Source organism: Myiozetetes cayanensis, unplaced genomic scaffold (genome assembly GCF_022539395.1).
Source record: "Myiozetetes cayanensis isolate MyiCay16 unplaced genomic scaffold, myiCay2020 scf12, whole genome shotgun sequence".
Classification (NCBI taxonomy): Eukaryota; Metazoa; Chordata; class Aves; order Passeriformes; family Tyrannidae; genus Myiozetetes; species Myiozetetes cayanensis.
In genome coordinates, this window is record NW_026086826.1 from 15,472,945 (window position 1) to 15,495,908 (window position 22,964).

The 22,964-nt window shown below is 41.3% G+C and overlaps 1 protein-coding gene across 1 annotated transcript; it reads right to left on the minus strand.

The window, feature by feature from the left end:
• Window positions 1-913: 913 nt before the first annotated feature.
• Window positions 914-21,530, minus strand: GTF2B (general transcription factor IIB). The gene is made up of 7 exons (XM_050306360.1): window positions 21,373-21,530; window positions 19,622-19,728; window positions 10,638-10,771; window positions 4,096-4,242; window positions 3,830-3,959; window positions 2,982-3,263; window positions 914-1,399 (listed from the first exon to the last, which is right to left on the minus strand). The coding sequence occupies exons 1-7, from the start codon at window positions 21,387-21,389 to the stop codon at window positions 1,266-1,268; spliced, it is 951 nt and encodes a 316-aa protein (XP_050162317.1). The 5' UTR covers window positions 21,390-21,530; the 3' UTR covers window positions 914-1,265.
• Window positions 21,531-22,964: the final 1,434 nt, after the last annotated feature.

Below are 22,964 nucleotides of genomic sequence, written 5' to 3' on the forward strand. Positions count from 1 at the left end.
AAAGAAACATTGAGCTGTCACATTTCAATCGTCTCTGCTGGCAGAAGAGGATTAAAACTAAACCAGCAAGAAACAGTGAGGGTTATTGACAATTACTGCCGTGGTACTGGACACAGCCTTCCCTCTGGATGGCTTTAGGACCAGGTGTGCAGCAAGCTGACCCTCAGCTGTTCATTTGGGTAGTTAAACTGAATTTGCACTTGTGATACAAAATGAATTCAGGAACCAGAAGACTTCCCACTTGAATGCATTTGTTGCTCTGCACACAAAGGGATACTGTCAGGAGGCATCTGGTATTCAAAGCTCTTAGTCTGGGCAGGGCTGAACAACTTCAGGCCTTCACTCAGCACCTGGCACATCATTTCAAACAGGCAAGTGCTCACTTAAAACACCACAGGCCAGCCAGACTGCAGGGCAGACTGGCAGGTCAGAACATTCAACACAAAGACACTAGAAATGCTTGGTATTGTACAAAGGAAGGTAAAAGGCATGAAGTTACCACGAACTGAAACAAAGTGAGTCCTCACGCTTCTCTTTAGTTGCTTTGTCATCACATCAAATTCAAAGAAGAAAAGCAGAGACATCAGTGAAAAATCACAGAGACTGAGCCAAGGATGCAACTAATCCTTTTGCAACCAATTTAGAAATCTCCTGCAGCAGTTGTGCAAACCTTTGAACGGCTGGTCAGCAACTGCTTGGCTGCTGGTGCAATCATCCGTGCTCTACAGCTGCCTACAAACACTGGAACACACTAGACCAGAAGCTGTCCAGAAAGCGAGTATTTAAGCAGCCTTGTGACCAAGCCCATGAGTATGAAGCTCACTCCATCATTCCATGGACTGCATTCCAGTTCTCAGCATGTACAGCAGTACATGCATGTCACATTGCAGTCATACCCACAAGATGGTAAAAGTGTTTTTGGAAAACAGTTTATTTGGGAATTACACAATATTTTAAATTCTCCAAAATACATCTTACTAGATCCCTACAAAAGAAATCTAAATAAGTACAACAATATGAAATTAAATTTGTTGCAACAGTCATTAAATATTTACTTCCACTAGTATATACATACAAAATGCACAATGAGCTTGTTTACCCTTGGAATGTGAGCTGCGTTCCAGCAGTTATGCTCCATCTCCATATCCTCCAGTTCCACAACATGAAGACTCAATATTAACACTTTGTACATCCTTTATTATAGGCAAAAATAAAGAGTTTTTTGGATTTGTTTTGTTTTTAATAGAAATTAACCCTCTGCAATTTCACAGCTGTGGTAGTTTGTCTACTGGGGTATCAAACTTGAAGTCTGCTGGGAAGAGATCTGGAGCTCGAGGGTAGATCAGCCTGTATGACTGTCTGATTGTAACATCAGCCACACCAGCAATATCACCAATTTCTACAACAAAAAGCAAAAAAGTGATTAGTTTTTACTTTTGCAATTTATATTGAAAAAACCAGCAAGCATAATTTATCAAGGAGTGCTTAGACACTTGCTTCATTCGTAACTCTCCCAAAAGCCTGGTAGAAATGGTTTTAACTGTGGTGATTAATACTTCACATATGTAAGTCTGTCTTCTCATGTACCAGAGTTCAACTTACCCATCCATCTTGGAATAACATCAGTTTCAAATTGCAGAGGGCCAAGAATGCTAGAAACATCTACTGCAAACTCTACATATGATCAGCAATATTTTATAAATTGTCATCAACATCGGGATCTTCACTTTTGTGCTTTGATTAAATATAAGCAAAACAAGCAGAAAACTGAGTGACAGACAAAAGCGATACCTTCAGCTGAACATGAAATACATTTACCTTAAAATGCACCAAGAAATAAGGCAAAGGCACAGAGCACTGTAACGAGCTGAGAGAACACTTGTTTGCGATGCAAAGAAACTTAAATTTATTCAAGATTTAATCAAATTCAGAATTTAAGCCTTGGCCAGCATGAAAGCCTTCCTCACTGTCTGAGGACACTAGGGGAGCAGGGAGTCCTGGGGTATTTTAACAACCACTCCTAAGAGGCACAGTCCAACAGCTCACTCCGAGCACGGATGATGGCACTGCAGTGCCTGGCTCTGCTTCACCCACACACCCAGGAACCTGCCAGCATGATGAGAGCTCCAGGGACATAAGCAGTTATGAACACAGAACAAAACACCACAGCCTGACAGATAAAGGCTATTCTTCACCTAAAAGCAACTCTCCACTAAGAAAGTGCTACATTTTAAACATTTCTGATCTGAACTGGACTAGACAGTTCAATGGAGCTTCCCCAGCCAGCTGCCAGTACTTGGATCCATTCCTCACATCAAGTTCTAACCACTGCAGCCTTAGCTCCCTTCCTTCCCCACGGCATTGCCCTCCTGTAGGTCTCATTCCCTTGAGCCCTGGGGGCTGATCCACGCTGCTCTGAAGCACAAGAACAGCCCTGAATTCCTTACTGGTTCCCCAAGGGGTCCCATACCAGCAGGGAGTCATGCCCAAGGCAATCTACAGCAAACTCCCCTGTCCCACTGCTTTCAGTCTACCACAGGCTCACAACAAGTCAAAGAACAGGTACTAATGTAGGTGATTCCCTGGCTCCTGGAATGATTGAGGACTCAGTGTAATCCTAAGCCATAGTGCTACCTGCAACTGCCTGTACGTCTGTGTTAGGAATATTTTAGAGTAGCAGGATGTACACATGCAAATATTTGCACGGGTAAACTTAAATTATGCTCCTTTGAATGCACCGGTCCGTAGCATTCAAGAATACAACACTCCTAGTGCCAGATGAAAATGAACTCAGTTTACACTGAGCACAGCCAGTTCTCTATTCTGGGGCCTGGGAGATCTGGTTTGGTCCCTGCTGTATGCAGTCCGAATGGCAGCTCATCGCTACTTGCACACACCTCACCCAGGTTTTACAGCAATGCTCAATATTCTTTCAAGCAGGAAAACATGGTAAACTAAAAGAAAAAAAAAAGCTGGTTTACCTTTTTGTGTCCTTTTCTCTGAAGAGGCTTGTGATGCCATGTAAATAGCTGCAGCTGCTACAGAGATAGGGCTTCTCCCAGGAACCAAATCTAATTCCACAGCTTTACGGGCAATGTGTGTTGCTGCCATTTGTACTTGTTTGGGAAGCCCCAGATTGGAACAGAATCGTGACATGAAGTCTCCAGTTGTAATCAAATCAACACTGGTTTCAAGAGCTTTCAAAATAAGTTTAAAACACCGACCTATTTCCTTCTTTGAAATCCTGGACACTGCACATATTTCTGAAGAAAGAATAAAAATTAAACTTTAGGCTTGACAGCACTTACTCCCCCAAAATAATCAAATTTGATTCCCACTAAGAAGGCCACTGTCACTAAATAAGCTTTGAACATTTGTCAACTTCAGTCCACCACATTTATCATAAGGAGCTAATTAATACAATTCACTTAGTAGGGGAAATTTGGTACCCAATGCTAGAGAGCTGCATCCCTGTCAGAAAACAGCTGCCCAAATTTACTGCAGAACTGCTGGTTCAAATTCAGTTACAACGGTTCCCACCATTCTCCCATCAAAGCAACATCTTTTAAGTTTCCCCAGCACTCAAGAGTAACTTTCAAAGGCAAAATTCTTTTCAATGCAGTATGACCAAAAATCCCACGCCCAAGAGCCTACTCCACAAATGTAACAGAATTTCCAGAGAGTCTTCTACCCTCCCCCTCAAAGGTGAGCTGTAGCAGAGAACAACCAATTTGACAAAGTCCAGGAATGAGAAAACCAACCTCCTACAGTGACAGTAACTAGACCTTTACTTCATAGCAAAATTGAATCTGTGTCACTGAAAACTTACCTTTAAATGTTCTTGGAACCCCCTCTTGCCTACAGGCTATGTAGAGACAAGCAGAAGCAATGGCATCATTACTCCTTCCCTTCAGGCTCTTTTGCTCATACACTTGCTTGAATAAATTATTTGTTCGATCCTTCAACGCAAGAAGATGAAATTTAATTAACTCTAGGCCATTTAATTAGCAGCAATATCAAAAATTCATGTGCTCATTATATTATGCTAACTAAGTCAATGCCAGAACAATTTAAGGAAGGGAGACATGAACTTACAACTATATTTCTAGGGAGGTTGATTCTGTCTGCCATGTTCGTGATTTCTTTAAAAGCATTCATCATCGCACGATCAGAGCTGCTCATAGTTCTGCGGTTTTGGTACTTTGAATTCCCAAATTCATCAAAACTTGCTGCACCCGTGCCCTGAAAAGAAAGATTTGTATTGTCAATAACACAAGGAACTTCCTCCTCACTTTGAGAGCAAACATCTTCCAGCTTTATACGCTTTATTTCAAGGCATCAGTTCAAGCAGTCGTTCAAATAAACATCACAAAGTAAATCATCCACTCGAGCATTGTTCACACATCAAGTTCTATGCTTTGCACCAGGCTCAAATTGTGAGTTGCTTTCCAAAGACCACAGATTACACAGGGGGTTTTACTTCCTAATGTAACAATGGTTTAATGTGTGCATCTCAATACTCCTGTCACCAGTGTTGAGGTCCAAGATGATATTTTACGCAACCCGTGTGTCCTTAGGACTGCACCTGCACTGTGGCACACGGGTGAGTATGGCCAGCTGGAGACCAGTTGTGACAATGGTAACTCAGCTATCACAGTGAAGGCTTGGGCAAAGGGAACATCCAAACCAGTGAGCTATTCAGACCCAGCTTAATACCATGCCTGCTAGCAGTTGCAAACCTTAGTCAGAAAATGGAAATATCCATATATTTTGACTTTACTGGAAAACGATGGACCTCCTAAAAGAAAAGCTTGAGGTCTTACGAAAAGTAAGAGCCACAAACTCAACCTGGCCACTTCAAAACAAGCTTCCGACATGCATTTCACTTGTATCTTACAACTGACAGTGCAAATTACACATTTCTATTAAATATGCAAATTTGCCCAACTACAAGGGCCTGAAATGTCTAATGTTTTCAATTAGCCAGCAGTCCAAAACATGTCTTTAACAAGTGATGCCATATCAGATTAGTGATAGCTGATGACAACCCCACAGCCTGTAAGTTCAGAAGACCAGTGACTGTAATTTATATTGACTGTTTATGTGGTTGCTGTCACAGTGCACAGGGGGCCATGAGTTCTCTCAAGTGGAAAATGCTTCTTCACAACAATTCTGTCATGAGTAGAAACCTGGATTTTCTGAATTCGCATGCATTTATTCCTTCCTGGCACCTTCAAACACTTTACCTGGGCAGGGGCATCCAACTCACTGCAGACAGACTTGGGCATTTAAGCAACCCACTGCAGACACCAACTACTACACTGTCTGTTCTGCCAAAAACGGTAAGCATAAAGCAGGTCTTGCTCTGTGACTGACTGATAACCTGGCTAGACACTTGCACACAGTTCTGTTGAAGATTCAGCAATGTATCAGGATGTCCAGGCTGTACAAAGCAGGGTGAGGACACCGTGAACAAAGGACAGAACATGCCCTGGCATCACCTTTTTCTACTGAGCTGCCCTGTTTCTTCTTTCCTGACCCATTTCTTGGGAATTGCCCTTCTATTTTGACACAGCCTCTAATTCTATAATCTCTGTGTGCTTCTGCATTTAATACCTGTTCCTCGGCTGAGAGTAGTAACACTGACTCTTGTCCATTCACTTACACTGGCCCACTTCCCCCTGCCCAAGGCCTCCAGCACAGCCCAATTCCGATGGGCTCAGCAGACGCCTCCTCTGCTGAGACCGTATCTGTGCTGCACACACTTGGATACTGCTGTGGCAACGGAGGACTCTGGCACAGAACCCTCCCTCACCAGTTTCCCTGGCTCCTTGAACAGGCCCTCTGAGACAGCTGCTAGGATCCCAAGACTGTTCTTGGTTTTCTACACCTTCAAACATCCTTTCACATGAAACAAGCATCCAGAACCGATCCTGGCACCAACACAGCAGAAGGATGCTCCAAAGACAATCTTACTTCCTCGACTGGATGAACACCTCCAACTATCCAAAGGTTTCCAGTAAGATATAAATAAAAAGCAAGAATCAAGCACAACAAACTTCAGGCCACAAAGAGCAACATTAGACTTTCCTTTCAAAAATTATGCCAGAACTTCCTTGGCCCAAAATATACAGAAGTCTCAGGTCAAAAGGCTCCTTCCTGGCCATCACTCACATCTCTGTTCCCTGCACTGTGTTACAACATTTGTGTGCATCAAATGGCTCCTAGACCAGCACTGTGCACAAATGCTTACAGGAGCTGCACGTGCTCCAACTCTTGTAGATGCCAGAAGAGCGACCACAAACAACAGCCAGACCCCAGTCCTTGTCCATCAGGCTTCATGCCACACAGCATTTCACCAGGGAATACTGCTCTGTCCTGGGGCCAGCAAGTATTCCCCTTCACCACAGGGATTCTCCCTGGTCCCCTGGTTAAGGAGAACAAAACAAAAAATACACCAAAACAAACAAACAAAAATTAAAAAAAATAAAGAAAAAACAAACAAAAAAATAACAAAAAAAGAGTCTTTTAGGTGCTGTACATTGGAACTAGGCAAGGATATCTGTTGATATGAGTGCTCTCCAACAGCCATACCCAATATACAGTTCAGAGCTATAAAAGGGGTGGAAAACATGCTTCCATCTCAACTGCTTACATAAACCACAGCTATTCTCCCTGCATTTGCTATTTAAATGCATCATCTACTTTCTTTCTGGAGCTTTCAAGTGAGGGACAATGCTTTGTTGACTTCAGCCCTTGACAACCATGTTAGGAGGGCCTTTCTCTCCATGGAAAAAAAAAATAGAAGCCACACAGTTTTAGCTGAAATAAAACAGACTTTAAGAATTGTGTTTTACTGTTGTGGCCTTTGAGACAGCTACTTCTATCTTTCCCATCTCACCAAGAAAGGCATCTGTCAAAGTCAGGAGTTCTACCTGTTTGGCTTTCAAACAGAACAGAAACCTCATGGATACAATCCTGGAAACAGCATTCAAGATTGCTAAAGTGAGCAAGCACAGTCAAGTAAACAGTGTTAATCTCTGAAGAGGCTCTGTGGTGGTCAGGCTTACAGTGCTGGCAGCCAACAGCTTTATACCCCAGTATATACCACATTTAGCAGAAAGTAGAAGTATCACCAGCATCATCCACATCACTGACTTGGGGTTAACCACAGCGTCAAGGCATGCCCCCAGATCCAGCAGTTTTCTTGCCCAGTACAACCAGCTGATGGATCCTTTCTTCTTTTTCAATCATCAGCCCCTGATATCATGCCATTGCTTCTCAATATAGCACTTCCAGATTCAGGCCACGCAGTTTGACAACAGCCAGCTTCCTTTCAGAGATATCTGATCAAAGGGTAGGAATTCTATGCCAAGAGATTGCATTAGTTCTTTGTTCAAGTAATCTAAATTCTCTTGGAGTTGCAGTCATTACAAAAAGGAATCAATTAACTACCAAGGGTGACCAAAGACAACATTTTCCACAAGACAAGAAACAAAACTTTCAATTTTCTTTTAGATTCAGAAGAAAGAGTTCTTTATATCAAGGCAGACCTAGAAGCTGCTTGTGCAGTCATTTTTCTTTAATTTTACATAAGAATTTTAGAAATAATTGTAGCATTCTGGCAATCAAGTCACAATAATGTGAGACTTCACCATTCCTCCAATTGATCTGCATTGCAATCAGACCAACTGCAGCACAGAGTATCTAATTTCAGAGAGTTACAGTTCTGTGCCAATATCCCGAAGACCTGCCTGTGGAATTCAAACCACTTCCACCACAGTTAACTATGCTATTCACCCTCCTCTTCACAGACAAATTAATCTTTCTTCCAACACAGGCTGCTGCTGCCTCAGACAGATGGGTTCTTTAAGTACTAAAACCAATTAGGAATTAATCCCTTTGCATGGGCAAAGCAGCCTCTCCTTCGCTGTGAGCAGATACAGAGCACACACCCCCAGCAGAAAGGAGCCCTGGAGCAGCACCTCCTGGCTTCCAAGAGGAAAGAGTGACATTCTGTGAAACAGAACTGGCCCCCTTCCTTTACTGTTTAAAGGCAATAGCCAGTCACCAGAACTTTACTGTTGTAACTGGTTTAGACTCCACTTCCACCTACATTCCCACAAGTTTACAATCACCTCTAATACAACATGCCATGAGAATTACCTATGTCCTTTTCTTTTGGATTTTCCACAACAATGTGTTTTAGGGTGGTGGGTTTTTTTTGGTGGGGGTGTTACTAGGAGGACAGGGCAGGTCTGCTGTAAAGATTCTGTTATCTGCAGACCTACATGGCAGAAAGGAATACTCCTGTTCCCTGTCCCATGCAAAAGGCTAAAGCAATCTCTGGCACAGAGATTTGGGGTCCACTCTGGGCCATTCTAAGAACTGTTGTTAACTGGGAAAATAACAATCTTACCTTCTTCCTTCTTTGGAATTCATGAAGGTTGTTCTGTACTCTGTCAGATACTACTTACCCTCCTCATGACTACACCAATTTCACCCTTGTTCAACCACTGTGCATATCTAGGTCAATCCTCATCCCAGCCTACTGCTGGCAGGGACTTCAGAAGACTGCTTGAGAAATGTACTACTTCCTTGGTTAGTTATTTTTGCTGCAAAATTCATGCCCTTTCTGCACTGATAGGAGATTTCTTCAGCATCTTCTGATATAAGCCATTCTCTTCCTTCCAAATGACTGAAAAAAAAAGCAGCCCCTGATACAGAGTTCACATCAATGAGCTGACATCCCAGAGCCTCTGCTCTGGCAAGACAAACACAGGAACTCTTGTACAGAAAACATCCTGGTTTGTCAAAGAGACTCCCAATTTCACACAGACAATAATGCATCTCTTCTACAATTTCTCCCCATGTAAATAAAGTTATCCACAGTTGGACTAATTGCCCCTTCTACATTCCCCAACACGATCCTGGCAGTTCCAGTACTTGGACGTTTTTACTCAGTTCTCATAGGTTATATCATGCCACAATAACATCCCACATCTTGTCTTCACTGAATGGCACTCTTTGCTTCAGCAAGTTTGGTCATGCCTATTTATGGGATGTTCTGGTTAACAGCAAAACTGTTTCATTAGTTGAATGTCCATCTCTGAAAATTTTTTAATTTTCCCAGACAAACTTTTCACAGAGGTTTCTTTATGTCTTCTCTCACCGAGGTTGCCATCCCTCTTATTCTAAAATTAGAACCTGAACCTCCAGAGAGAAGAGTGTTAACAGCACAAGTCCAGATTCACCTCGATAGAGAATCTAAAGGAGCTCAGGTCATTCTACCTATCGAATCAAACTGAGCTCTCAGAAACAAACTCTGTATTTACACAGTCACAAAATGGAAACAACATGAACCTGGAGCAAACAGTCCATTTCTCATCTGTCCATTAAGGTCTATTTCTGATCATCACAGTTGACCAAATGAGCAGTGGAAGTCCACGCCCTCTCAACTACAATCTTTCTGATCCTACACAGGTGACATTAAAACCCCAGTGACTTCTACAGCACTGCTTCACAGAGCCACTTAGCAATGCCAATATTTTTAACAGAGCAGTGCAGATTTTGTTGCCTGAAAGGATTCCAAAAGCCACCCAAAATGTTACAGGCAGCAGTAACATGCTCGGAGTTGTCCAAAACACAAGCATCTGCTTGGACAATTCCTTGAGCAGGTGGTTTCTTTTTCACAAACAGTCAAAGATCAGCTGTCCATCAGTATTTGCTAGTTGACCTCATCTCTTTGAAAAGTTCTTGGTTGAAAAGGATGTTGCACACTTCCATACACACAGTCAAACATATTCAGGCATGTCTACCTCTTCAGCCCAGCAACATCACTGGAACAAAAACTTCCGAGAAGCAGAAGCAAATAAAAAGCAGCAATACATTTTTAACTTATTTATCAGCAACTGCACCGCCTTTCATGAAACATTCAAGAAATCAACACAAATTAATTTGGCTCTTGCAGCAAAAATTATAACAAAGTACAACAATGAAAACTTACCTGGGTCACTACTTCATTAAAAGGGAGTGCATTTATGTGACTAATCTTGCTTGCCCTCTCATTGGAGACAGCAGGATATAATTGCACCACTAAATTTTAACCCAAATATAGATGCAATACTTTCCTCTGGGACACTCACACCATGAAAGAATTCTACATTTAGTGCTTTAACATTAATTGGAAGAACATATACAACAAGCACGTAGATCTCCAGGTCTCCAATATGAACCTGATATAGATTTTACTATAAAAAAAGTTTCAGTCCAAGTTGCCAGCACTAGCTACTGAGATCTCAGAACTGAGTATCTTATTTCAGGATCACCTCAAATACACTTGCTAAGTCAAAGTGCTTCTGTAAAACTGCAACATCAGCTTTCCTATTTATAGCAGCATACCAAAGGGTGGCAAGTAACCACACAGCACTGCAGACTTTTTTTGCTTTTGTAAAGGTTGGCCCTTTCCTGCTATCCCCAGGAAAGAGCCACATTTTACACACTGTTGAAACATATGAGTTCAGTTCAGGCAAGATCTTTGTAAATAAATACACTGAATATTTTCCCCATGGTCATACAATCATGTACTTGACACAAAAACACTCAAACTCAGTAAAATTTAGTATTTTAAGTGTTACCTTGCCAATCATTGTACTCAAGTCGCCATCACTCAGCAGAGGATTCTGGGTATCCCCAACTCGAGATGGATCTTTTGTTGCTTTATCATTGCTGAAAGTTCTCCACTCTGAGCCTACATCTATGACCCGGTCACCTGAGATCACAGAAAGCAACAGTCTGCATTAATATAATGTGCCATGAAATATTTCAAAATATTAGGTTAGACATCTGAGCTCTCCATTGTAAGAAGGCAGGCTGTTGGCATTCCCAAACAGAACAGTAACTTGCAGGACAATATACCAAAATGTTTAGGATTACAAGTTAAGGCAGTGGGAAAAAAATGCTACAAGAGCAGCACAGAAGACATAAATAACTAGAGAAATGCATCCAGAACACCAAAAGGTACAGTTATCCAAAAAGATTTTCAGTATGCAAAAGGAATCAAGACCTTGATATTAAGCTGAAGTGAGGAAATTCTCAGTACTTGGACAAATGAGTCAGTTGTTGTAACTTAAGTCTTCTCACATTTGCCATGTGTTCAAGGTGCACATATGAATTATCTATCGTGCATAATCCCCTTAGGTTGTAGTAAATCACTTCTCTTGCATGAGTTCCAGGTCCTTTGTACTCTCAACTTTGCACCTTGTAACCCATCGTGAAATTTTGCAGCTCAATTCTTGTTCTTTTGAGTTCTGACCCTGCCCAATTCCCCTTCATTTACAATGACAGTATCAATACACAATCTATATATAAACTATTAAACTACCCTGTTATACCTGGAAGAGTTTCCATACAGATTCAGAGCAGGCAGAAAAAGCACTAAACCCACATTCTCTGAATGAAACAACTTGGCTTGCAGTCCTCTGTTCATCTCACACTCACCTAAACCTTTCCTATAGCAACTCTGTAGTTTGAGAAGTAACTAATCCACACTCTGTTACAGGCAAAAGCCCTACAGTAATCACAACAAAAGAAACTTAGAGGGGAAAAAAAACCCAAACACAAAAAAACCGCACAAACCCCAGCCCCCAACCCACTGTTGGCAGTGCAGTTCATTCTATTCACAGACCTGACAAAAGCTGCATCTCAAAGGTGTTGCCTCTAGACCGATACTACAGAATTTTTAAGAATACATGTACAGAAAAGCATAAAAAGAACACTAAGAAAAGTGTTATGCAGTAAAGCAGATTACAGCTCTGTGTAGGATATCAGAAGAAACTTCAAAATAATTATCACCCTTCTTTGCTAAACCTGAGGAAAAATTCACCACCTTTATCAGTGTTCTAAGTGTGTCATGAAAGAAACATCTGCACAAAAATAAGTAGCACTGACTGCAACAGAAGTTTCCGGTATGGAAGTCTTAGTATGAAACCACAGGGGTTGATTTAACCTGGTGAAAACAAACAGAGAAAAAAGCACTCTGCAAACCATGGTAATGCAAGATACAAAGCTGGAGAAAATATAGGAGGATATGGACAGTGGTGAATACCACAGGAGGGATCTATTCTGACAGAGTAACTCTATTTTTAACATAACATTATGCAAGGAGAATGCTTGAAACTGAATGCTGTGAATGAACCAAAAGAAATTGCCACAACCAAAAAGAGTAACTTTAGGTTAGAGGTCTTCTCATCAGGGTCTGTCAGACATGCTCACAGCTGTGGCTTCACCTTTATTTGCTGCTCTAATGAAAACCAAGAGGGGTAGGAGAAAAACATCAAAAACTACAGGTTAAGAATACAGCAGAGTAAAAGGCAGCACACATCCATTCTTTCTGCTACAAAGGTCTCCTCCCTGCCCTTGCAAGCTTGAATCTGCAGACAGTGTGCTCCTCTGGCTCCTGGACTCTCTGTAAATATTTGATTCAGTAATGGTCCTTCTATGGCCTAGCAGTAACTTTACTTTTAGACAACCCCCCAATACTGTTTACAGCATCTAAAAAAAGCAAAATGTACTTAAAATTCTGGCATGGTATAAATAGAACACTGAGTACAGGGCAATGATGTAATATTTTTCCACACAAGTGGGAATGACCTAAATGACTCACTCAGGGATCTGCCTCTTGTGAGTTATGAACCATTCCTGCTCTAACAAAAAAGTGTTATATCACTGCCTGCTTTGGCAAACATATTACAAACAGAGGACTGAGACTACTATTTCAGAGTGAGAAAAGATTAAGTAGAACAAATCACTGAATATAAAGCCTTTGTGTAATTAAGACACAGTATGCAAATATCTTTACTTTGCCAAGAAATGTGCTGTTGCAGAAAAGGAAGGTTTTCTGTACACTGTCGGTGTCACTGAAAATAGAGAGAGGTCCTGAGCAGCACATTCTACCTTTCAAGAGGCTTCTATAGAAGTGTGACACAAGCTAGAAGTATAAACAAAAATGGAACAGGTCCAAAGGTTTCCATAGATGGAAAATGTATTTGGCTACAAGTATAATTAACTGAATTATCCCATTAAACAACAAACAAAACCAAAACACTGAACGTGGGATTTATTATTTTTAACCCTTCAAAACACAAAAAACCCACTTCGTAACTGTGATATTAGTACAGATGCAATTAAGCCCCACCCTAAGTGATCAAAGCAAAACCTTAAAATACTAAATTCAGTCTTACAAAAGCAGTATAAGAAATCAGCCTTGGAAACTGGTCCTGAGCTAAGATCTCCAGTCCTAAATGGAATTTGTTGGGTCACACAATATTGACTGGCTTTCCTGAAGCAGCTGAACATGGGCCCAACAGTCAAACGTGAAGAGTGAGAAAGCCCCCAGTAAGTGTATTATAAAATCGTCCCTGCTTTCTCACATCATGCTGGTTTTGGCAACTCTATCAAGCTGCAGTGAGGATGGGAGTGGCTGCATATTCCCTTTGCTACTTCCTTTTGATGCAGCTCTTTTGAACAAAAATAAGCTTTACTAGATAGAGTTACATACACACGCCTTTATTTAATTTTCCTCAAATGGATGAGTTCATCTTCTCAGCTTCCTCCTCTGAGGGACATAGAAAAACAACAGCGTACAGGACCAAATCTTTGTGAAATGCATCTCCAGGCTGGTATCCTAAAGCATCTTTCTGAACAGAATAATTTTTCTCCATTGCTCCATTTCTTTCTGTAAACCATTCTGCCAGTATTCAGTTTCTCTTTAAAATACAGTCTAACAGACTAACACACAGGTTCCAGTGCAAACACCACTGCAAAACTTCCCTGACTCAGGCTGCCCACCCTCTGAAAAGCTCATTTAGTAAAATGCAGAACAGCTGCTCAGAACAGAAAACCTCAGACCAAGGTTACTTTTCTTCACAACTGACAAACACAAAGAGGATTCAATGCAGAAATGCAAGAGCAAACTCAGGTCAGACTCAAAAATTAAAATATAATTTTGAACAGTTCTTAAAAATTAGCTTAAAATATCTATACATCAAAATTTATGTATGTTTACTCCTTCCCTAAAAACAGAAAGTGATTTCTCAAGAGAAAATATTTTCATTCAACAAGGCCTGAATTTTCAGTTACATATTTATAGAGAAATAATACCAGCTATTTTAATGTTGCATTCTACTTGCAATAACTCATAAAACATATTTTTTTCTTATTTTACTGCATTTTGTATTATCTGTTACACAAAGACAATATAGCTGCAAATGGAAGACATTTAACCAAAACAAAACGTGATGATATTCAAGCCTCAAGTAATGTCATCTTCCATATCCAGTCTTGAAACAGTTCTAAGGCAGGTTAAGTTTTTTTCAGAGGAGCTCTAATATTAGCTCCACATTGCATCAAATTGTACACATTACTAATTAATATTTTAATCTTAGCATAAATACACTATTAAAAGTTTATTTGCACTCTGAAGTCCCAAAATACCTATTGTTAGTAGAGAATGTTTCATTCTTACAGTTAGTTAAGGAATCTGCTGCCATCTAGTGAGCACATATATTATAATTCTAATTAAATGCCAAATTTAAGTGTGTGTGTGTGTATATATATATATATATAGGATTATACTTTATTTCAGTCAACTCCTTATGAACTAGAGTGAAGAGCTGAGACAAACTACAGTGAAAAGCTACATAGCAGACTATGAGCTGGGGAGAATCACGAAGACAAGTAACTGCACAGAGCCACACTGCACAGTCTGAGGGTAACAGCCTCAGCTCTCAGCCTCTCCTAATCCCTAAACCACTCCTGCAACCTTCTGCTGGATTTGCTCCAGCAAGTTTCTATCTCCTTCTGGTACTGAGAAGCCCAGAGTCAGACACAGTACTCCAGGTGTCTACTCCTCCATATTCTATTTATTACCTTATATACTTCCCCATACAGTAGCACTCACCTTCCCACACACACACTTTTCAGCTTTAAAACTTCTATTTAAGACAAGATGCATTAAATGTTACCAAAGAATAAACTCACGGGTGGAAAAAAAAAAAAAGAAATTTTACAGTCACAGTTTTTCTACAAAATTTCAGCCTTTTGCAAGATAGCAGTATTCTTTGCAAAAGTTCTCATTTTCAATAAATTGTCAACACCAAAAATGCATCATCACCAACAGCAACATCAGTCTATTCCAAATAACTAAAGCAGGCTTTCAGATGCTAAACAAAACATAAAACCCCCAAGCAAACAAACAGAAAAGCCACAGACAATTTCAACTAGTTGCCAAGCATCAACAGCATCATTCAAGTACCAAAAGTCAACTCTGGATTGAAACACACAGTGCAGCACCACAGGCAAGTGACTGCTACAAGAACAAAGGCTTAACAGCTCCTACACATCAAAATTATGACAAATCTAAAAGGATTTCCAGGCTTCCTAAGCCATCAGCTCATACAATAACGTTGGAGGAAGCAAATGAGAGTAGAAATGTTAAATGATCTGGTGCACAGGTCTGGTCAGCTGAAGTTACACCTCTCTGGGACTCGATGCCTTTAAAAGATTACCAGCTCAAGTACTTGTGAAGGATGCTCCAAACTACAGAATCTCAATAAGCAATGTTGTGCCTGATCTACACTACACATCACAAAAATTAGAGGCTACGGACTCTTTTTCCATCAGAGGAGTTCAGATTGTTTCTAGCCCTTATTTGCCCTAAATGACTTTGTCAATCTGATAAGAAGGAAGTAAAAAACCATTCCCTAAATAACATGATTCAAAATATCATGTTATTCCACTAGATAAATCTAGTACTTTACCTAATAAAAGCCCTAGCAGATCAAACACCTCTGGCCTCCAGCCAAGAACCCACTAACTCGAAAGTCTCCTACACCCTCAAAGAAATTTCATGCTATGAGAGGTGCTTACAAAAGCCTTACAAAAGATGCCAACTTTTGTCATCAGAAGTCTGCTTCCACTGTTACAAGTATTATTGCTGAACAGCTAGAACCTGCTCTGGACACCAAACACAAACACAGCAACCAGATAAAAGCTGCTAATACACATCAGTATCTAAAGTTTTTTGCCTATTTTTTCAAGCAATACTTTGAATTAAGAATTCACATTTTAGAGACTGGTAATACTTGCAGAAAGAAGTAAATGTGAACATGCACCCAAATATTAAAAGATTTTTCCCTATGGACATAACTGCCCTCTACTGGATCCACGTCAGAAGTACTTAAGCACCTTCCCCACTTACAGGATACTACCAGCAGCTGAAAAACAATGGTTTCTTTAGGCTTCAGAAAACACGCATCTGCAGAGAAGGCAAGCAACCTTATCCCTAATGACAGACATCCTGAGTAAAGAACCAGCCAGTTGAGAGGCAATTGTGAAACTCCTTCCTACTCGTTTATTGTATTGCAGACAACAGGAATACCTGTGGTACAGTTAAGTCTTACCTGATCTTCACAGATCACACCTGAATTTACAGTGCACCATTCAGATCTCAAACTTTTCTGAAGTGTTAGCCAAACAAATACTAGGACATCGTTTTTTAACAGCCTTACTGCTGACCACAAGCTGTTGAATATTTTTCCCCAAAATTTTTCAACTGAACACTCAGTTCCATACAGAACATGGACTAAATATCTGAATATTGGTCATAAACCATTTCCAAGCTTTAACAAGTTGATACATGTCCAAGGATCCTCATTAGCTGAAGACAGACTTATGCTTTTTTACTGATGAAGGCTCCCCAAAAAAAAGACTCCGTACAAGAGCAGTGCTCCTCTCTAAGCCATTCCTGCCTACTGAGGCAGACAGAGCTAACCAGTTACACAAAATCACGTACTCCATACTGAAAACAAACTCCTCACTGCTCCAACCCCTGCACACTAAGACAACATTTAATGAGGTTATACAGAAGTTTAAGGAAGTCTTAGATCAGAAGGGCATTCCTAATTAGCTGAGGTGCTACACATCAGTACATGCCACTGGATTTGTTCTTATGTTCTCGAAATTCAGGTCACCACCTTGCTACATCACGAAAATTCAGTGCTTTGGCTTCCACTTTGATTCTGCTTTCTTCAGCTCCTTCTGGCACATCAGCTGACTTCCAGCCTTTTTTACTGTTTAAAGGCAGTAAGCAAAATATTTACCTGACGAGAAAGATTTACTAGACTTCTATTCTTGAACAACATGCTTTTCCCCCACCAAATCTGTCTGAAGAATGAGATATTGTGAACGCTTTAAATAAACAAAGAACTAACTACTTCTCCAAGCCCTAGGAACTCTCTTTGTGAGCTCTCACACCAGCCTATGAACACTTATTGTACCACATAACCTAGAATGACTGGAGAAAAGTATGCAGAATGAAACAGCAGAGAAACTTGTGACAGCAGAGAAACTTGGACACAGAGTTGTAAAGTTTCAAATGCATGTCAATCCAGATTAATATCAAAATTCCATGAATAATTGTAATTTAGGTCTCCAAATGCCTTTCATGCAAAAAAAGCAATTAGCAGAAGGAAAAGTTAACAAGTTGGAAATAATTACCATGAAAAGACAGAACACAAGCTAACCCACAAAAGGTAACAGTGAAAAGGCAGATGAGAATTTTTAGTAAATTGAAGCAGTATTTTGAAACAATAATAAACCAGACATCAGCCTAAGTCATACTGACATTACAAGATTTAATTATTTTAATACTGCCCAGCAAAACAGCACAGTTTCTTTAGAATATGTGGAAAATGCTGTGCAAAGAAAACACAATACACTAGATTTAACTTTAATCTTATTGAGACTAAGAACCTGTAAGTAAATACAACTCTGATTAAAACTCTTTCTCAAAAATCCCTTTAAAAAAGAGAACTTGCAACATACAGCTCTGCCTAAAATATGAATTCAACTGACAGAGATCAGTTCCTCCTTTTCTTAGCCTCCTGCTCCCCCAAACTTTTCCAATGCTTTACACCCTTTCAGATGCAGACCTGATTAATGCAAGATCAGTCATAATACTATTAGTACTGATTTCATCTCATATTGCCAGAAATTGATTATAAAACTTGAAAATTATCTGTGCACCAGTCATTTTCTCCTACGACACAGTTCTACATTTAACAAATTCACGCTTTTTTCATAAATGCAAAACTTCAGTACTTTGCCATAGCAAGTACAAGAAACATCAAATGCAAATACACTTAGTTTAGGCAAAGTCTCTCAGCTCTATCTGCAGCTGCACACATATCAGAAAAAAAAAAAGTGAAGTCAGACCACTATGTACTTAATGTACTTTACAACAGTAAAACAAAGACACAAATTCAGATTTACCATTCTGTCCCATGTACACCAGCAGTGCTCTGCAGACACTAAAAGCACAACCTTTTTAAATAAACCTGTAGTACTTCTTGGGCTACACAGTATATTGAGTTTTGTGGGGGATTTAACTGTTCTAACTGATCCCCTTCAGAGATAAAGATCTAGTATTCAAGTTTGAATATTTTAGCATTTACTTTACCAAGCTATGTAGAATTTGCATAAAGCAAGCACATCTGTTTTAGTCACCTGGTTAAATCAGTATTACCTTTGCTGCAAATTCTTTAAACTTTTAGCTTTTTACAAAAATTTTTAATTTGACGAGCCAAAATAAAACAACCAGAGTGTAAGAGAGGAATATAAACCATTTGAAATATTTAGCACCACTGAATGAATCACCCAAATATGTGCTCTTCTTTCAAGAAGAGTTTTCTTTTCACAATGGTACGCCCAAAATAAATTAAAAGAAATCAATGGAGTTTAAAGAATTAATAACGCAAGCATGGAAAGTTTCCCACACCAAAGGAATAAAGACTTCAGGATGCACATAAGATGCTCATCCTATAAAAAAATATATAAAGATGCATATGCAGCAGGTTCTACAACAACTCTCTCATTCAAACAAAGACAATACCTAAAAGGTCTTTTATTTTAAATATTCTATTATACTCAGAAATACAGTTTAGTCTGTGCAAGTTGATGCTACACAAACAAAGTAAGAGAGCTCAGCAAAATTCCAGTGGAAAAACTGGATATTCACTTTGGATAGTCTTAAAAGCTTTAGGAGCAGTAATTAACAAACAGGTGCTGGCAACGATGTAAAGATAAATCCTTGAGGGCAGAAGATAACCTCTAGCTAATGGGAAACTGAGGTTAGCTGGGGTTTGGCTTTGTGTTTGGGTTGTTGTTTGTTGGTTTTTTTTTTCTTGTAAGCAAGTTATTTCACTAAGAGCTCTTATACCACTTCTTATACTTTCTTGACTGGAATAACAGTCACAATTAAAGACATAATACCGGAGTAGACAGCACAATACTCTAATTCATATTATAATATACTTTAAATTTTCAGTCTTTAAAGAGATTCTTTTCATAGTGCAAGTTACCAGATGACAGACTATTCAGAACAGTAAACTTTTACCCAACAGAAAAATCACAAAAACCAAAAAATCAAATCCACCATGCAAAATTGGACATCAAGGAAGAACCTTTAAATACTCAAATTATTGTACACCACTGTTACAGGAAAGCAAAGCCACACACACCATTTAAGTTTTATGGTAACTCAGAAACATGAATAGCTACTTACCTACTACTAGCCCACACTCAGAACAAATCATATCACCAGCTCTGTAATCCTCCACTAAAATGGAATCCGGATGATTTGGGCAAGTCACCCGTGGAAGCACATCCAAACTAAGAAAAAAAGAAGTATTAGTTACTTTTAAACAAGCAGGCTGCATATCCAAAAGTCTAAGAGTTCCTCACTGACAAGAATACTTAAAAAATGCAGAATCCACAGCGATTTGACTATTAACCTGAATACCTGAGCTGCACCGTTTACTTAAATGCTGTAACACTGCATCTGACAATCAAAACTTCAGATCTTAAATTCCACATTTTCTGCAATGCATCTTGCACCAAAAACACCTCAATATTAAACACCAAAAATCTAAATAAGAGACTTGATAAAATATGTACTACAGCCTTATCTATACATTCCACCTTAATTTTGTTTATTTCTGATGAGTCAAAAATACAAAGAAGCAATCCAAACATTTCAATCCACTGACTGTTCAAAAAAATACCTAAGACTTGAAACCAAAATCAACCTTACTATTAATATTAAAGCCTCCAGAAAGGACATGTACACAAGAGATTTTCAGATGTAAATTATGCTCAAAATACTGCACTAAAGCTCTTTAAACTACTTTCCTTCTCCCTATTCCCAGCCAGTAGTTTCATATGACAAAACTGTTGACAAAGCATTCACAATCATCTGACATTTGGCATTACACAAAAGGCTAGTGACACACTAAGCAAACTAGGGAAAAAAAAAACAAAAACAAAAGACCAACAAACAGAAGCCTCAAAGAATACCAACAGTGGTTTGTTTCAGACTTTACCTACACATAATATTGTAAAAATTAAGTCTTCCTATCCCAATTTTAACTCGTATATCTAAAGAGATAGATATACTGTCCTCCTTGCAACATACAGGCTCGATATACTAAGCCAAAGCAAAATGCACAGCACGTGTGTAAAGGCCCATCTCAGCAAAGGAAGCACTTCCTAGATCCTAGGACAGGTTTAGCAAGACTTACAGAGTCATTCCACAGCCTGCTTCATGAGCCTACCTTCATTCCTGACTGGAAAGAAAAGCTCGATAGGTCTCCAGGGAGAAGAATTCCGAGCCCGAAACCCGTTTAGCCACCGGCTGGTGCCGGTACGGATTTAGGGTGGGAACCCGCAAGCAGTTTCCAGGCCCGATAAGGTGGAGCCGGGCCAGGCGCTGCTGAGCGGGGTCCCGCCGGGAGGCCCTGTGGGCCCGGCCCGGCCGGAGCGGGGCTCGGGTGCGGCACTGCGGGGCCGGCCCCACAGGGACCCGGCCGGGCCGCCCTTCGCACCGACCTGCCATAACGAAGGGCCCCGCACTCCAGTCACGAATCGCCACGAAATCCCGCAAAGCGCTGGCGTCCCCTCGGAGCGCTGCCCGGCAATAGCGACACGAAGACGCAAAGGCGGCGACCTCGGCCCCTCAGAGGCCGCTCCGCCCGGGGCAGCGCGGCCAGACCCGACCCGCACGGACAGACGCGGCCGCCCCGCCACCCTTCCCGGCCTCCCGCCGCCCCAGGAGCCGCGCACGGGGCGGACCCGATACACGGGACACCGGAGAGGGCCCGGCTGCCGAGCCGGCGGCACTGGGGCCGGGCGAGGCCGGCGATGGCCGCGGGTCCGTCCCCGAGCGGCAGCGGGGGCGGCGCGGCCATTTTCTCTCTTGCCGCGGCGGGGAGCGATGGCGGAGCTGCCCCCACTCCTCCCTCGGGCCCGTCCCCGTACCGGCTGGTGGACGCCATCTCGCCGGTGCCGCAGCGGTGCCGGAGACGAGTCAGGGGCACGTCCCGGTTATTAAATACCGACAGCGGCGGGCGGGGCGCCGGGCGCTCCTACGGGTCCCGCGAGGGGGCGGACGGAAGGACGGGCGGCCCCTCCCCGCGTCGGGGCGGGCCTGGCCGGCTGTGGGCTCCGGTAATGCCAGCGGTGAGGCCGCCCGAAAGCTGCGACCTCTGCCACCGAGGGCGGCTTCGGGACCAAATAGTAAGTGTTGCAATAAATCACAGTATTTATTGGGACCGTCGTTTAAAGGGTCTGCCCTGGCTTGGAACCTTGCCCGGAGGCCGGGCCCACGAGGAGCAGCCCAGGCTGCCCGCAGACCCCTTCACAAAGCCCGCCGTGCTGCCCCCGGGGTGTGACTGTGCAAACTCCCGGGTCAGCTGCAAACAGCTGAACCCTGGGGCAGCTGTTCCTGTGCAAACTCCAGCAGTTCAGTGAAATGCCGCAGAAAACAAGTGTAACTTGAAACTAAGAAGAGACAATTCCCAGAAAGGGGAAGTAAAGACAAGTTTAGTTCCCCATTACTTGCAGCTCCTGCTACATCTGTTCTGCTTTGCCACTGCGCAGATTGACTGACGAGAAGAAGCTGGCCCTTCTTGCTGCAGGAGCCGCAGGTGTCGGGCAGCCCGGCTGTGACTCACGGAAGCCCTTGGCAAACAGGCCGTGCACAGACTGGCTCGAGCAGACACAAACACCTGCTGGCTTGTGTGGGCTCCCCGTGTGACCCTGCACACTCCTGCAGGATGTGATCACATCCCCTTCTGTCTCTTCCCTCTTGCACCCACCCTGGCAGCAAACATCAGGCCAAAGAGAAGGAGAAACCACGAGAACTGTTGCAAAACCAAAGCCCTCCAGCACTGGACCCTAGTTCAGGCTTCAATTCCCTGAGAGGTAATCCTTACGCAAAATTAGTCTATACAATAAGCAGCAACAACAGGTTTTCAAACCCAAGCTATAAAAGAGTGGAAAAAATGTATTCCTTTGGTGTGACCTATTCTCACTGAAAGAGAGGGATGGATAGGACAGGACGGTCTACAGATCTTGGAAAGTGCCATTACTTCAATGCTTTAAAGTGATCAGTATTGAAGTCTCTTAAGTTATAAATTTGCTATCTATCAATCAGATATAAAGGACTTTTCACACTTAAGACCATGTCTCCACTATATAACAAGAATATTTTCAATTTGCTAGCACACAGAAGGAAATTCATGGGGTTGAAAAGTTCAGTTAATACTTGCTAATATTGAGTCAAATTCACACAACTTCCTAAAAACTTCTCTGCTGAGTAAAACACTGTGTGCTTGTTGAAAATGAGCTAGTTTGAACTTGCCAACAAATTACTTTGATTAAAAAAATAGAAACCTTTTGGAATAAAAGGAAGCTGAACTATTAAAAGGTACAAATACTAAAATACAAATTTAAAGATTTTTTCCCACTTGCCATGACCTTTTTCACAAATGCTCAGTAAACCCAAAAGATGAAAGAATAATAAAAGAGAAATCACTGTAACTGTCAATGTGAATACATTATGTGATATT

What these genes read in the sequence shown, in the direction of transcription:
- GTF2B (XM_050306360.1), bottom strand. An exon ending in TGAGTGTGGGCTAGTAGTAG is followed by an intron (nt 10,772 to 19,621) that starts GTAAGTAGCTAT and finishes CTGTGATCTCAG; the next exon opens with GTGACCGGGTCATAGATGTA. An exon ending in TGAGTACAATGATTGGCAAG is followed by an intron (nt 4,243 to 10,637) that starts GTAACACTTAAA and finishes CTTTCTTTTCAG; the next exon opens with GGCACGGGTGCAGCAAGTTT.